This window comes from Plectropomus leopardus, chromosome 5 (genome assembly GCF_026936395.1).
Source record: "Plectropomus leopardus strain MGB_pleo_1.0 chromosome 5, ASM2693639v1, whole genome shotgun sequence".
Lineage (NCBI taxonomy): Eukaryota > Metazoa > Chordata > Actinopteri > Perciformes > Serranidae > Plectropomus > Plectropomus leopardus.
The window spans coordinates 31,742,053-31,757,832 of NC_142180.1; the positions used below are offsets into that span (position 1 = coordinate 31,742,053).

Genomic DNA, 15,780 nt, shown 5'->3' on the forward strand with positions numbered 1-15,780 from the left:
TTGAGACTAACGAATATTAAGCACCCAGGTAACGTTAATGCTCTTCAGCTCTAAGACCCGCTTGACCAACTATCATATAAAATATGTATTAATTGTGGTTAAAATGCTTTATTTTTTTTAATTTTTTTAATTTTTTTTTTTTTTTACCGCTGAACTTGTAGTGGAGGCCGGTTAAAACCGGGCTGCTGTGGACAATAAACAGAAGATGAGTTTCGAGGCAAAGCGGTGCGGAGTGCAGTTCAGTCCTCCCTCTATAGTTTTAATTTATGAAAACAAAGAAACTAAAAATGTGCGAAAAAGAATCATACCTGTGCGGAACTTCTCGAAATATTCTGGTAAGGCAACATCGTAATTTTTGTGATTCATACATGCACACAACTTCCATTAAAAACAAAAACAAAAAAATTAGAGGATCCACCTGGTTCCTTGGATATAATAATAAATCTCAACATCAGTTTAGCAGTAGCCATGGGTGTAACAGCTAATTCGGGGTAGTTAAATAATCCCTGGAATCCTAGAAGCCCCCTTTTAATTGTTAGGGATTGACTAGTATCGTCTTTTTTATGGCCAATACTGATACTGATTATTAGTGGTTAATAAGACCAATAACAGATATTTGGAACCGATATGCTTTTACAATAAAAATGAAAATCTTTCTGACTATATTTAGAATTTGAAGTATAACAAACTCCAATGCAAAACTTTGTTTAAATGGCTCAAGCAAAAGTTTTAACAAAACTGACACATTCAACATCAAATTCAGTGAGTCACCAGCAACTTTTACGTAGCGGCCTGCTGCGATTAAAACATCTGCCGGCACAAATAGATTCTCTATTTTTGAAACTCAACTGTTCATTAAGAGCCCTGTTGAAATATGTCTTACATTCATTCATTGCATCACACTCTCGGAGTGCAGAGTGTACTCTGGGCACAGATGGAGCAGTAGAACATCAAGCAGGTTAAAAACCAAACTTAACCATTTGTTCTGCTGCTGAAAGTTTGCATTTACTCAGCAGCTGCTCATCTCATCCATTTATCTGATCTGATCAGCCATAAACAGATTGGGAGTCACACTCTGATTCTGTGGGAAACATGTCATGGAGGCACTGTGTAAACTGCAAAGATTGAGGGTTTAAGGACATTTTTTTTTATCTTGGTCCTTAACTTGTTTTGAGTCTTGTATCAAAAACTTGATTATTTATTTAATAACATATTTTAACAAATGTGTTCATCAAATAACACAAACTAGGCAGGAAGACTTGCAGCATAAGTTTCTGGGGCCCTGGGGGAAAATAATGAACGTGCAACGAGCAGGTCAATGTGACCCTGTAGATGTACAAAGCAGTTTGAATCCCTGATGCTCTCTTTCCTCAACCTCCAGACTACAGCATGGCTGCAGAAAGACTGAAGAACCACCCTCGGCACAGGGACTATCTGCAGGGTGTGTCCCAGAGCCAGCTGGAGAAGCTTCACATCATCCTGAGAGATCACATGCAAGGCTTCAGTTTGGAGCACAGCCTGGCCTCGTTCCGCCTGGACCCTGAAGAAGACCTGAACAAACTGGACGATGAAGAGCTGGCTCGCAAGAAGGGTCAAATGGACGAACTGTTTGAGAGGAACCGAAGGCACAAAGATGATCCTGACTTTGTTTACGACCTGGAAAAGGATTTCAGTAAGACAGCCCAGGAGAAGTGCAGCTGGGATGAGGAGTCTGATGATGGATTTTAAAAACTGAAATTGTTTTTCAGTCCTTGCCTGGTTCCAGATTTTCAACCATCCGTGTTCAAGTCAAATGGAGTGAGGAAAATCTAACACAGCTTAAGTTTACAACAGTGTCCAATTAAAGTAATACATATGGTTAATATCTGGTGTTTGGTAGTGTTTTTCAGGAAATATATATGTTTATACACTCTGTGGCCAGTTTATTAGGTACAAATATTTGAAAACAACAAACAACTATTCTGCAATTTATTTGATTTGGAAGTTATGTCTTGTTAAACTTTTTATCGAAGTGTTGATTCAGTTATTTGGCAGCAACAGTTATAATGCTAATATTTGCCCCACGTACATCAATAAAGATCAACTAAATATTAGCAACACCACTCAGAAAACACAACACAATCCAGCTGCACTGCTGTCCATAAAACTGAACTAAAACAAGTTAGTTATATTATTTAAAAAGTTTGCTACACATCAATGTATTTCCCTTTTTTCCCTCAATCAACCAACATTGTTAGAATTCATGTCTAGCAAGCTGACGCTCATTTCCCAGATGATCCACTTTGTTTGAACCATTAGCAAACAAAAAACACTATGTTCAACAAAAAAACAAATTGCAGTATGCAAAACATGCAGGTCAAAAGTAACAGACTGAGACACAACAAGTTACTGCAAACTTCAATTTTTAAAAAGCATTCATGATGTTTGTAAATTATATGTATTATTACTCTGGTGCTAAAATCACATTACATTGGGTGAAGAGCACATTATGATTTAGGACTCAAAGGTTTTGGACTATCAAAATAATGTCAAGGTCTAACCTTTTAGTTTATAGTTATTTAAAATAAAATGGCAAATTATGTTTCAGTGGTATTGCCAACAAAAAATTCTCCCAGACAACATTAGCAATAAAGGCAATAAGTACCCTCATTTACCCCTGACGATACTTTCTGTCATTATAAACACACATCAAATGTTCCATTTCAAAAGGCAATGAATGAAATAATGCAGGAATAATAGTGAATATTTATTTGTTATAAAATACTGAATTTTACAAAATACAAGACTTTGGCTCTTTTATTTGTGGCTTACACCTAAGAGAGTGATATTCACAGTTGAATATGAAAGAAGACGCTTAAAATCCTATTAAATAAAATTTGAGTTTACACCAATAAGTAGGCAATACAACAAATATATCTTTGGAAAAAAACTGTCCACAAAATATTGTTTCATATCATACAAAACATACGTATATATATATATTTTTTTTTTTTCATTATGGTTTGACATGATGCACTACGGCAAAGGTTTAAATGAGATAAACTATATCTTAAAACCAAGGCTGCAGGATAAAACCTCTTCAGGGGAAAATTTCATTCAAAGTGCTTAAATACCTCATTTAGCTGATAAAAAGACACTGACTGACTGACCATTAGTACCACAATACATTCAAAATTGTCGCCATTTTTTTTCTTAAAATCAATAAAGAATGGTTTTACATTGCTTTGCTTGTTTGGTTTAAGATCATCAAAACGTAACTTTTTACACTGGTATTAATTGCAGTCGTTCATGCAGTGCTGATGTTTTCCCTCAGGAGGTAGGTAACTGAAAATCTGACACATAATTCCTTTCACCACCAAAATCTGGTAAGGATTAAAAGGTGTTTAAAATGGTTAATTCTCAGCAGGTTGTTAATCTGTTTAAAAATAGATCTTTATAAAATCGATATTTCAAGTATGCTAAAGCCACAATCCAGGATTTCTGAGTACGTTAGTAATGACAATATATACATTATATGACTTAAGAGGAGGGACTTTCTTATTGGTAATAATTTGTGCAACGTTCAACTCCACTGCCTGGACTAATTTACCTCAAGTGCACGGATAATATACAGGTGAAATGATTATTTTAAAGCTACTGGACAAGGACAGCTGTTATAAATCCAATGACACAGACAGTAACACTAATACAGTGAGATAACGGTGCTATGAGGGTAGCTATACTCGGAATCTGGATTAGGCCTGGGAAAAAAAAAAGAAAAAAGCTGTATGACCCACCATTTCTATGGAGAGTTATAGGAACTGATATATATATATATAACATCATAAACTATGCCAAAACTACATACATTATCAGTGGAGTAGTTTTGAAAGTAAGGAATCTCATTTCTTCTTCTTGTCTTGGGTGCACCTCGGACAAAACCTAAAAATTTTGAGAAAAGAAGGAAAAACGTGAAGGCAGGGAGGACAAAAGCCATGCATCTGCATTAATATAAATATTTATGATAAACAACTGTCAGTTAACATTCTTTCAACTACATTCTTACCATTTTCCTTTGGGTTTTGAGGCAAGATCAACACAAGCGAAGTGAAACCACTCAATCGGACACTGAGGAATGAAAAGCAGTATTAAGGTTGGCATGATATCAGACTTTCACTACATGATCGTCATGTTCAAAAGAATTCACATTAAAGATATTGTGATATCTAAAGAAAATGTGAAATAATAATGCTGTCAGTCACATTAATCTTTTTTTTAATTTTGCATTCTCACACACCAAACTCCCACATTGGCGAGCTAATGTATGTCTCGCTCTCATCTATCATCTCCTCTGACATGATTCTGCGTGGCATTAGTAGCCACTAGGAAGGACAATATTTATTTTTGTCAGTATTCGATACATAACTCATTTGGCTGATACCCAGTCTCAGTATAGCAATTATTTTCCATCACGTAAATTTAGTGATTTTCAAGTCTCATCTTATCATCATATTATGCAAACTATTATCATGATGGCCCACTACCGCTATTTTACTACTAGACATAAAATATGCTGTCAGTGTATGTAATATTCAGTCATTGTGCAAAATAAAAAAAATACTTAATCTTAGGGTTGATGTTGTGTCCATGTTCACTTTGTCAATAAAAAAAAATATCAGTTTAAAATATCAACAGAAATCAGCATGTTGGCCAATTCCGGTATTTCATTTTAAAGCCAATATCAATATACCAATAGCAATGATAGGTCGATATTATGGTGCATCCCTAGTAGTCAAATACTGTGGTAGTAGCCAGCTAGTTTCTACGCTGTCACATCGGGTGTGTGTGGAACAACGCAAGAAAGGAAATAAACATAAATTGTTTAAGAGGCAATGTATTACTTGTTGATATTATCTGATATTATCACATGTGCAGTATTAATATGATATCATAATGACATTTTTAAAATGTCAGTTATCACCAATATTGGTATACTGTATCACAACAATATCTGGCTGAAACAGGTAGTCAAACTGGTTCGGACAGTAAAGAAATCTGTCCAATTTAAGTTAAGCAGCATAAAAAAAACAACAACATAAAACATGGTGAAAACCTACATCTGGGTTATCGCATCCAATCATCTCTCCATATGACACCTGATGGCACAGGCAGTATGTCGGCTCATTGGGATCGACTGGCATGTCCAAAACGTCTGATGGTTGCATGGGCAGGAGAGCGTCACTCAAGTCTGGGCTACAAGTCCAACAAAATGCATAAAGATGCATGATTTAAATTAACGTGAATTAATACTATGAACGCTAAGTAACACTACGTATGAATAATGTAGGATTTTCGGGTCTGATAAAGACATGTAGTGCAGATTCTAGTTAGCCCTTGGCCTGATTTGAGCCGCCAGCGCAAACACACCTGTTTTTGAGCTTTTTCTTTTTGGGAGAATCTTCATCAGAACCTTTCCTTCCTCTTCCTCTGGATGCACGCTTCTCTTTCAGGCCCCGGGATTCACTCTCTGTGGATAATAATTACATTTATAAATGTGCAACAATTAGTTTTGTTTTCAGTGAAAGCCATACAGTTACCAAACTTACTTTTCATCCCTCTCCCATCTGTGCTTTCATAGCCGCTCACTTCCAGTTTCTCCTTTAGCTCGTTCTCAAACCGCGCCAGATCTGCGTCCAGTCTGCGGATATGTTTGTCCACCTGCAGTGGAAGGATTTAATGCCGTTTAAAACTTGTGTGGTTTCATTTGCAAATAAAAGAATTAATATTAAGTATATAAAAATGTACATTAACAAAACTATAAAACAGTGATAGGGAACACAAAATTAACAGGTGACAAAATATCGGTGGGTCTGATTTGGACTGACCATTTCATATGTCTGCATTGCAAGCTGGACTTTATCATCACTGAACTCTTTGCACTTGCTGTAGGCATTTTGGATCTTCTGCAGGTGCTCCACTCTCTGTTCTGAGGCCAGGTTCTTCACCTTCGCAATGTATTCTTCAGCCAGTTTGTCAATCTCACTTTTCTTTTCTATAAAACAACAGTTGGCAGGCACAATGCTTGGTTATTTTAGGCTAAAACATGTACTATTGGTTTTTAAATGTACAACACAAGAATGATAACACAGCATTCAGATGATAATTACTTTACAAGTTATGTCATCACCTTCAGTCCTATTGTCCAGGTCCCGCATCAAAGTGAAATTTCTCTGCAGCTCACATGGTAGGTTTTCAATACCTAGAAAGGAGATTGACAAAAGGATAAGAGAGATTAATAAAGAGACATTGGATTACTTATACTTCATTTATACACTTCAATTTAGTGTCACTACAGGTAAAATTTTACTTTTGTCCATGGGTTTCAAAACTAATGTTAAACTTGCAAAAATAGTTACTCTGTGATAACATCAAATTTAATGACTGTGACATAAAAGGTGTCACTCACAGTACTACAGTCATTCAATGTCACAGCTCGATGGAGCTTTTACATCTTTGCTGCTCAGAAACTCAATTATAATTGAATGCTTCAATACAAAAATATGTACAAAAATGAATACACTGAATGCAGTTTTGGGCAACACAAGGCTAAAAATTAGTATCCATCAATAATGGTACACTATGAAATAAATAAGAATTATTTTACAGAAATTAAATACACTTACACTGAAATAAAATAACCCATTCTATATCACATAAAAAGGGATTTCTCTATTAAATAAAATAAATGTTATATATATATATATACACATTTATTTATATATAAACACTGTATACACACACAAATACATACGCATGTTTGCAAAGGGAAGGGTGCTCGAATTTACATAAAATAACAGGTTTATTTACATACATGAGCATACATGAAATAATTGAAGTATGTGCAAGGTACTTAAGTTGACATTGATGACAATGATATTAAACTATATTAAGTTCAAAAGTATAAGTACTGTCCGCCCTCTCAGTCTGTCACAGCTTGTGTACTACGTAATGTTATACTTGCATGTACCCTCGTTATGCGACTTCAAATACCCCGCCCCGGCGCGTAACTGCTTACGGGAAACGCGGTTATCAACAGGTTGCAAATACATGCTGTCTGCTATCCTAACTCAAACACGCATTTTGCCAAAAATGAGTATACGTTTCGAGTTTTTATTATATTGATTCAGACTAACATTTCAACAGATTTATAAAACCAGAGCTAGTTTCTAGGTCACCTAGTTAGCTGCTGTTACAGAACCATAAACTGGCAATGACCGCTGATTACAAACTCTTATGAATATTTCACATTTGCCCAGATAATAATTACATTGATCTCTGAGAGAGTTTAATAACATACATGTAGAGTTTGTCCAACTTTTACCACCGACGACTATATCGTAATGCTAATGGGTTAGCTAGCGAGCTAAGAGCTAGCTGCTAACGCACTGCGCTGCTATCAGCCTCCAAGCAAAAAAAAAAGTCTTCGATAAGGTAAAACTAAACCTCAAACAGACGTAAGATGTTCAAAATGTTAGTACCAGTACAGTATAACCCCGAATACTTACTGTCAAGGTAATGTTCCAGATATATTGCCGTCGCCATTTCAGGTTAGCGGTTTAGCTCCTGCGTTATTCTCGTTAGCTCTCAAACTGTTGTCCGGGGAGAGCTGTGGTGCTTGTTTTATATCGCGGGGTCGCCCGTCGGTCAGTGTGGCTCTGAGATATTTGACTCTCCCTGCAGTAACTTCGCTGGGCGGTGATGAAACGGCGCTCACTCACAGTTGCAGATCAGATTCCCTCCAAGACACATGCACATGTGAAGGAGAAGTTGTGGTTTTGTAAAACGGCGTCTCGTGTTTTTGTTTCCTTCCTGTCAGACATGTGTGTCGTGTTGGATGGGATCCAAACAACACTGACTCTGACCTGTGGAAGCTGGTCTATATAATATGATATAATACAATATGATATAATATAATATAATATAATATAATATAATATAATATAATATAATATAATATAATATAATATAATATAATATAATATAATATAATATAATATAATATAATATAATATAATATAATATAATATAATATATTAATTTATTTTATTTTATTTTATTTTATATTATAATATTTTATATTATATTATATTTTTGAACATGTGATATTTAAGTTTAAGTGGCTGTAGTATTTGTAATTGACATAGATGTATAGGTTTTGAATAGGCCTTTTTTTGGTCTTATTGTTTTTGTTTATTGCACTTGTAAGGCTCCTTTGCTTTTATTTGTATTTTATTTATTTACATGTTCGAAATAAAGATTAACTCCGATAACCGATAGAGACCGATAACTGATATTTAGAAAAGTTATGCATTTACAATAAAATTGCAAATCTTTCTGTCAAAATTTAGAATTTGGAAAATAACAAACTTCAACACAAAACTTTGTTTAAATGCCTTAAGTAAATGTTTCATCAAAACTTAAACTTCAACATCATACACAGCAAGTTCCTAGCAACTTTGTTTTTATTAAGTCAAGTGAAAGTTTAAATTAAAACTGAATAAATAAAAATAACTCCTTGAAGTTTTACAAAGTAAAAGCTCCTCACATGCTGACACATTATTTGCACTTTTTAATAAAGTAATCTTATTGGCATTATTTACTAATTACTTTTAAAAAAAATCACATTAATAACAAAAGAGTTTATCAAATATGATGTTTAGTAAATATATAAGTATAAGTATAAGTAAGTATAAGTAAATATATACGTAAACTACCCAACAGTTGTACAACAAGTACAGTACTAGTCGATTAATCAGTTACCCAAATGGCATAAAATTAATCGGAAATTATTTTGAGAAACATTTAAGTCGTTTTCTATTTTATTTTGAATATTGTTTAGTTTTGGGGTTTTCTGTTTGTTTTTAAAGATTTTTTTTTCAATGCAGGACTTTTGTCACAGTATAACAGTGCGGTATTGTAGTTTATTATAGCAGTTTGACTTAGACTAAATAGAGGATCTCAATACTTCCTCCGCAGCTGCTGTTTACCATATCTCATATCCCATATTATATACTTCACCAGATTATACTATATTATGCTGATATGTTACACTGACTCGTGCATTACAATACATTACATTATACTTTACCATGTCATTCCGCTTTTGTATGGATTCTACTTTTATTTTTATTCTTAACGTAGTTCATGCACGTTTTGTTATATTATTTCGGTCACTTTCTACACTTGTACCTGTTTCTTTATACTGCTACAGTAACCGAATATATGCGCTGGGGATCAATAAAGATTTAAAAATAATTATATTAAAAAAACAACAACAATAACAATAATAATAATAGTGTTATTGTTGTTATTATTATTTTTTATTAAAATAAAAAACAAACAAACAAACAGTGTTATTATTGTTTGTTTGTTTGTTTTTTATTTTCTATAAACCAAGTTGGACACCTGTGTTTACACATATCCAATCTGCTGAGGGGAAAGGGGAACGAGCGCGCCTGCCTCGCGCTGTCTGGTTTGCTAGCACTTTCTAACGGCTGTCAGCTGACGAGTGTCGTCACTCGAAATGAACGCCTCCTTCTCCAAAGAGCCTCAACGTATGCGAAGATGCACCGCAGCGGGCGGGGCTAAAGTCAACTGTCGAAGATCAAATAACGGCTGACTGCGGACTGAGACCGCTCGGTTTTGGCTTTTTGACTCCGAGGAGAGCATCTTCGTTTTTTTACATCTAACTTCCGTATTTGTTGTATGCTCACGAAAGACTTCATCTTATCATAAAACATACAAATAAACAAGTAAGTAACCACATTTTACCATTTTGTGTAGTTTTATCGTAGGTTATCAGAAACATTGTTGGTATTTTAGCTACGTAGCAATACTGAACACGCTGCTAACATGTTTATAACACATTAGTTATCGCTAGCTAACTTGGACTGCGTTTAATATCAGCGAAGCAACAACAGCTAAACTTAACAGTTGCTACAAGTGATTATTACTGTTATTATTCTTCATGTTGCATCATTGATATTAAATATTTTCTCTTCAGTGTAACTTATATCAACAAATAATGATGAGAGACTATTCACAGCTGGCCTATTGTTACTTGAGGCCATTATTTGTTAATGTCAGGTTAGCTAGCGAGCTAAGGTGAAATGACTGCCAAAACAACTGGATGAATAATTAATTGTCGAAATAAAACATGACGATATCTAACGTCAACGTCTACTAATATTGTAATTAATAACCATATGGTGACATACGTTTCTGTCCATAAGCTCATATTACATTGCAATGTCAAAACATATGATTTACGTTTATATTTGACACTGTAAATCAATAAACGGAGTCATCTGCATATAAGATCATTGTGCTCACTTATTAACAGTTTTTTCTATGTAGTTATGAAGACATGGGCTAATTGTGGACTTATGCTAATAGTGCTAACAGTCACGAGGTTTGTTTTAGGCTATGCCACACCCAGCCTCGACCCCTCAGTTTGTGTCATTATTTACAGATACTGACTGTAATTTTTATTTTATCCTTTCAGGTGTTGTTGCTAAGATGGCAATGGTAAAGAGTGGTTGGCTCCATCGACAAAGTGAGTATAGCCCTATAAGGATATTAAGAAATACTTAAGAATGTAAGAATCTCGAGAAAAAATTAAGGTACTTGTACTTTACTTGAGTATTTCCATTGCTTGCAAATTTGTATTGCATTACAGATGACTTGACAGCTTTAGCTACTTTTCAAACGACAATTTTTTCATCTCCTAACTGTCCACAGAAAACCTGTGTCCCCAGATGTGTTGATTTTGAATATTTGTGATAAACTGAAGGATGATGTTCCTTTATGAAATTAGAAAAATTCTCTAGTGTGCAGGATTTAGGGAATGAAGGGATGAATATAACCTGGGTTAAAAAAATGCTAATTAAAACAGATCCAACATATTTTGCCTTCAACTTAATCTTTGTGAAAGTGGAGTTTTCTCCCTTACCTGCCTGAAAAGCAAATACAGGTCAAGACTCTTAGAGATACGTGATTTTCACAAGACAATGGCACAACAAACACATTATGATCTTATAGAATACAGAGCACTGCTGCAGATTAAACTAGTTTAATCCAACAGTTTATAAAAGAGTTAAAATTAGTATGGCCATAAAAACATCTACAGAAATTAAATGCAGCATACGCAGTAACGTAGCAGTAATATTGATCCAAAAACATGATATATATTTTGCACAATGAGAACTTAAACTTTTCATACTCTGAAGTACATTTGGCTTATTATACTTACATACTTTTTTTCAAGTGAGGTTTTGAATGCAGGACTTTTTGACTATTTGTGGTGGAGTGTTTTCACAGTGTGATATTAGTACTTTCACTCAAGTGAAGGATCTAAATACTTTTTTCTACCACTGCTTTTTGAATGCTGTTTCCAGATGCTCTCACTCAGCTAAATTTTACTGTGTATTTTCTTGAAAGGTACCATACTGCGTCGGTGGAAGAGAAACTGGTTTGACCTTTGGGCTGACGGACGACTCGTGTTCTACAATGATCAACAGCGGCGTGACATGGAGGATGACATTCACATGAGGGTCGACTGCATCAACATCCGCAACTCTGCTGCTTGTCAAGGTGCTTGTCATCAGTTGCATGAGAATGTCATTGGCTCTCACTCAGTATGAGTATTAACTACATTTTGTCCATACTTTCAAATGTGCCACCTCTCTAGTTTTCCTACTGGTTTGCTTTTCAGATCTGAACCCACCGGAGGGGAAAACGCGCGATGCCTTGCTCCAGATAGTGTGTAGAGATGGACGGGTCATCAGCCTGTGTGCGGACAGTGCAGATGATGCTCTGTAAGACGACATACACTGAGCCAATGTATCAAACTGATGAATTATTTTAGTCTCTCTCCTTTAGTTTCTGGGGGCGGTTGGTGAGCTGAAATGTTTAAATTTAAAGTTCTATGCTAGGATTATTTAACATTCGAGATGAGATGGTTTCCACTTTGTATTGCAGGGCATGGACCATGGCACTCCAGGATGCCAGAGTTAATGCAGTAAGTTTCTGCTACATCTTACATTTTTTGAATATAAATATAATAATTACATTGTAACTTTGTTCAGAAAAAGTGCTACATAAATAAGGTTATTAAATATAATAATAATATCAATTTTGTTGGCATGAGGTGGCCTCATTTATTGTTTTAATTTTTTATGTTTTAGGTGGTCCCTACACCTCAAATCGGCTTTGCACAGGAAGTGATGGCATCTGCTCCTCCCCCCTACACTGAATATGCTACCCCACCTCAGGTAAAAGCCATTAACAATATGCATGTATGTATGACTGTGTATCTATTAATGTGTTTATACAGTGCAAATGTGGTATTACATGTTATTAAATCTCAGTGCGCCTTTACCTGGTTAAATAAAAGGTTTAACAGTAATAAAATAGCACTATCTTCTATCTCAAAGCTCAAACCTTCCAAGCTGACTCTTTCCTCACTCTCCATGTTTACACTGTCAGTGAATGGTGTGTGTGTGTCGGGGTTTAGGGAGGGGAGGACATTGCCACTATGTCCGGCATCACTGGTTTTGCTAACGGCTGGGAGTTTCCATTTGAAAATCATGGAAAAGAACGCAGATGAACCCGCCCTTTCAGGGAAAACCAAGCTAACACCAACAACATAGAGACTGCTGCATAAAAACAAAGAAAGTTGGAGCCTACCCCCATCTACTGGTGTAGTAATGGTAGTGTTCAAATTAGGGTTGCATATTGTAAGCACTGCAAGGACTTTCCTTAATCCATTATTGGTAAAATTAACAATAAAAAACAACCAATAAACCATAAAAACGCTGCTTTTTTCAAGCACACCAAATTGCATTTTCCCCTCAATCAAAGCTTGCAGCAACATGTTGCATATACTTTGACAACTTTGCATAGCCTATTGATTAATTGATTACATTTCAGATGTTGGAATAAACTCTTAACAACCGATAAATCGTTTGTCAAATCGTTGTCATGGTTAACTGGCATCCCTAAGAGAATCCACAGAGACTTCATGGCGTTTTTGTTTGTCATTTATCAGCAGGTTTATAACCCGGGCCCGTATGGAGACTATGTTGCACCTCCGCCACACGCTACACAGATTGTATACTCTGCTGACGGGCAGCCCTACGCTGTAGCTTATCCCTATCAGTACCAAGGTAAATAACTGCTCATTTCTCACGCGCAGAAGAAAACAATCGTTGCAACCTTAAATGAGACATCATGTTGCTGCTGCTCATTCTAGGTGGCTACCCCGCTCCCGGAGTGAACCACGTTGTGATTCGGGAACGCCAGCGTGAAGACGGAGGAGACGTGGCTTTGGGCATGCTCGCTGGAGCAGCGACTGGTTTGGCACTGGGCTCCCTCTTCTCTGTCTTCTAGTGTCCACATTAACATACTCCTAATAGCACAGCGTCCCCTCACATTAGCAGCGTTTTGGCTTCTTCTCTGTGCCGTCACAGGAGTCGGAGTAAAATGTGTCTGTTGGGCTACTTTCATCTATGAAGCATGATTGTGATGGGCAGTGATTTCCTCCCTACATGTTCTCTCTCTCTCTCTCTCTCTATATATATATATATATATATATATACATATATATATATACTCAGTAAATACTGTTAGCACTTTCTCAAATGCCCTGTGTGGCATTTGCCCGTCCCTCTTTGTGTTGTCTGAATGTTCTTAACCAAAAAATACTCACTTTTTAAGAGTTATTTAAATGACAGGAAATATGCTACTCCTTATATGTACTGTACATTTCAGGTCCTCATTGTTTTCAAGTGTGTTTCTGTTTCATGGAGCACATTTGTCCTTAATATTTGCAGAATTATATTAATAGCCATAAATTGTTGTTTGTTTTTTTTTACAGGGTTTGAGTTTATTTCAATGTACTGTACCTTTACTTTGTTTTACTTGTTTTGGTTGCAAATACGCAGTGTTTTTTCAGCTCCTTGGGTTATGTGTGGTGAAGGCAGCCCGAGATGAGACACATAAAGCAATAATAACTGACACTGTAGCGTTCTGAGGTACCCGTTTGATGAAATTTGGTTGTGCTGGATATCTTCACCACAAATAAGTCTGTGTATGAGGAAACACTGGCATTTACACAGTGTGCTTTGAAGTAAAAAGGGACGTCACTCCTAATTATCTGTGTTCACATGGAATTAGGCAGACAGGAAATGGCAAAGCGGATATAGTGGATAAGCGCAGGACGGTAAAATAAGGTGGAGCCTGTAGACAATAATGGTGTTGTGTCGAAGGCTGTTTCCCAGACCTAAACCTTACTCAAACCCAAGGTTTAGCAAACTTTACTATCAATAGAGCCATGTTTACCAAAAATAATATTTTAAAAAATCTGGCAACATTTTTTGAGCTTTACTGCAAAACAGCAATAACGTCTAAATTACCCGATCAACATTACTAATAGCTCCAACTGAGCATTTATAAATGTGTTTTTACGACAAGCTTGTCACTCTGCAGTGGGCTTTTTATGATTATTTGGTACTTAAACTTTGTAGCGCTGACAGCAAAAGCAAACAAATCTGTCCGGACTGTTAAATTCTCTATTTTCTTCCAATACCTTAACATTTTTGGATTTGGATGCAAAACAGAATGTTATTTATTTAGTTTTTTATTTGATGCATAGGCTACATATTTTACATTTGGAGAATTAAATTATTTCTTTAGGCTTATAATGATATAAGAAAATAAAAATGTTTAAAAAAACAAACATTATTCATGTGATTTTGTAAAGTCACTGGGAGCCACCAGAGAGTTTGAGGGCCGCATGTGGCTACCCCTGCCCAAACCAACCACCATACCGAGGGGTATGAACAGGTGGGAGACACTATTCAACAGGGGAACATATTTCAATTCAACACCGACAACAACAGCTGTTAAAAGTTAGAATATTTTCACTTTTTGCCGTCCTCCACGACTGAATTTACTGGATGTGAAAACACGGGCGGTCTGGACAATTACTAGAAAAAAAAATATAAAATAATAAACACATAATCATTTCATTATATATTATTATGTATATTTCATTCCATTCTTTGTAAACAATACGGCATCACGAATGCAACATATCATCATGCATGTTTCATTTTTGAAGACATTTGCCTGATTCCATGTGAACACACATATATTGTATTTGCATGCATTATTTATAATCTTTTTTCATTGGCAGCTGTTGTATCATACTTTAAATTTTCAATTTGATATGTGTTTATATGTCGGTTTTCGTTTCAGTAGGCTCCATGCAGCAACTATTGATCAGGCCAATCAGTCTCTTTAGATTAAGTTACATTTCAATCGGCCTGGACTTCTGTTTTTCACTCCAAATGGCTTAAAATATTGTCAGATTTTTCCAGTATACATGTTAATTATGACTGCATTTATTCTCTTTGAAATAGCAATTTCTGGTCGATAGTAAACATTTTTGAACTGCTCTTCAAATATCTTTATTAATGACACTAACAGAAAAGATGTTAAAGACTTCTATTTCTAAATAATGAAATTTTAGCAGATTAGTTTGTGCAAGCGGTGTAACATTGATGTCCTTTTTCTACAGGCCTAAATTGTTTAAAGATGTGAAATTAACCAGTTATATTTCTCCTATCAAATGTACTGATTAAATTATGCCCTACCCTGCATTTAGAGTACAAATATATGACAGTTAACTAAGAGATGTATTTTAACAATTAAATATATTCACAAAGTTGATAAGGACTC

General features: G+C 35.5%; 3 protein-coding genes across 5 annotated transcripts; 2 read left to right on the top strand and 1 right to left on the bottom strand.

Moving 5' to 3' along the window:
- The first annotated feature begins 22 nt into the window (after window positions 1-22).
- cep19 (centrosomal protein 19) lies at window positions 23-1,862 on the top strand. Its single transcript, XM_042484139.2, has 2 exons — window positions 23-335; window positions 1,382-1,862. Exons 1-2 carry the CDS (start codon window positions 206-208, stop codon window positions 1,726-1,728), a joined length of 477 nt encoding a protein of 158 aa, XP_042340073.2. The 5' UTR covers window positions 23-205; the 3' UTR covers window positions 1,729-1,862.
- Window positions 1,863-2,733: 871 nt separating this feature from the next.
- On the bottom strand, window positions 2,734-7,811 carry ing5a (inhibitor of growth family, member 5a). Of its 2 annotated transcripts, XM_088077960.1 has the most exons (9): window positions 7,545-7,811; window positions 6,167-6,238; window positions 5,865-6,031; window positions 5,586-5,697; window positions 5,407-5,506; window positions 5,097-5,232; window positions 4,046-4,107; window positions 3,848-3,921; window positions 2,734-3,740 (listed from the first exon to the last, which is right to left on the bottom strand). In XM_088077960.1, exons 1-8 carry the CDS (start codon window positions 7,579-7,581, stop codon window positions 3,882-3,884), a joined length of 726 nt encoding a protein of 241 aa, XP_087934086.1. In that variant the 5' UTR covers window positions 7,582-7,811; the 3' UTR covers window positions 2,734-3,740; window positions 3,848-3,881. The 2 variants fall into 2 exon arrangements, with proteins under 2 accessions (XP_087934086.1, XP_042370146.2); XM_042514212.2 differs by having other exon boundaries at window positions 2,734-3,921; window positions 7,545-7,810.
- A 1,831-nt stretch (window positions 7,812-9,642) lies between these two features.
- plekhb2 (pleckstrin homology domain containing B2) lies at window positions 9,643-15,774 on the top strand. 2 transcript variants are annotated; one of them, XM_042514696.2, is made up of 8 exons: window positions 9,643-9,791; window positions 10,544-10,594; window positions 11,479-11,631; window positions 11,753-11,855; window positions 12,019-12,058; window positions 12,225-12,311; window positions 13,088-13,205; window positions 13,292-15,774. In XM_042514696.2, exons 2-8 carry the CDS (start codon window positions 10,558-10,560, stop codon window positions 13,426-13,428), a joined length of 675 nt encoding a protein of 224 aa, XP_042370630.1. In that variant the 5' UTR covers window positions 9,643-9,791; window positions 10,544-10,557; the 3' UTR covers window positions 13,429-15,774. The 2 variants fall into 2 exon arrangements, with proteins under 2 accessions (XP_042370630.1, XP_087934087.1); XM_088077961.1 differs by having other exon boundaries at window positions 13,091-13,205.
- Window positions 15,775-15,780: the final 6 nt, after the last annotated feature.

Excerpts from the sequence above, each read along its gene's own strand:
- cep19 (XM_042484139.2), top strand. The coding sequence starts at position 206 with ATGAGTTTCGAGGCAAAGCGGTGCGGAGTGCAGTTCAGTCCTCCCTCT. Across the intron at positions 336-1,381 it reads GAACTTCTCGAAATATTCTG|ACTACAGCATGGCTGCAGAA; the intron begins GTAAGGCAACAT and ends CTCAACCTCCAG.
- ing5a (XM_088077960.1), bottom strand. The coding sequence starts at position 7,581 with ATGGCGACGGCAATATATCTGGAACATTACCTTGACA. Across the intron at positions 5,698-5,864 it reads CAATGCAGACATATGAAATG|GTGGACAAACATATCCGCAG; the intron begins GTCAGTCCAAAT and ends CTTCCACTGCAG. Across the intron at positions 5,233-5,406 it reads AAGAAAAAGCTCAAAAACAG|CCCAGACTTGAGTGACGCTC; the intron begins GTGTGTTTGCGC and ends TTGGACTTGTAG.
- plekhb2 (XM_042514696.2), top strand. The coding sequence starts at position 10,558 with ATGGCAATGGTAAAGAGTGGTTGGCTCCATCGACAAA. Across the intron at positions 12,059-12,224 it reads AGGATGCCAGAGTTAATGCA|GTGGTCCCTACACCTCAAAT; the intron begins GTAAGTTTCTGC and ends TTTATGTTTTAG. Across the intron at positions 12,312-13,087 it reads AATATGCTACCCCACCTCAG|CAGGTTTATAACCCGGGCCC; the intron begins GTAAAAGCCATT and ends GTCATTTATCAG.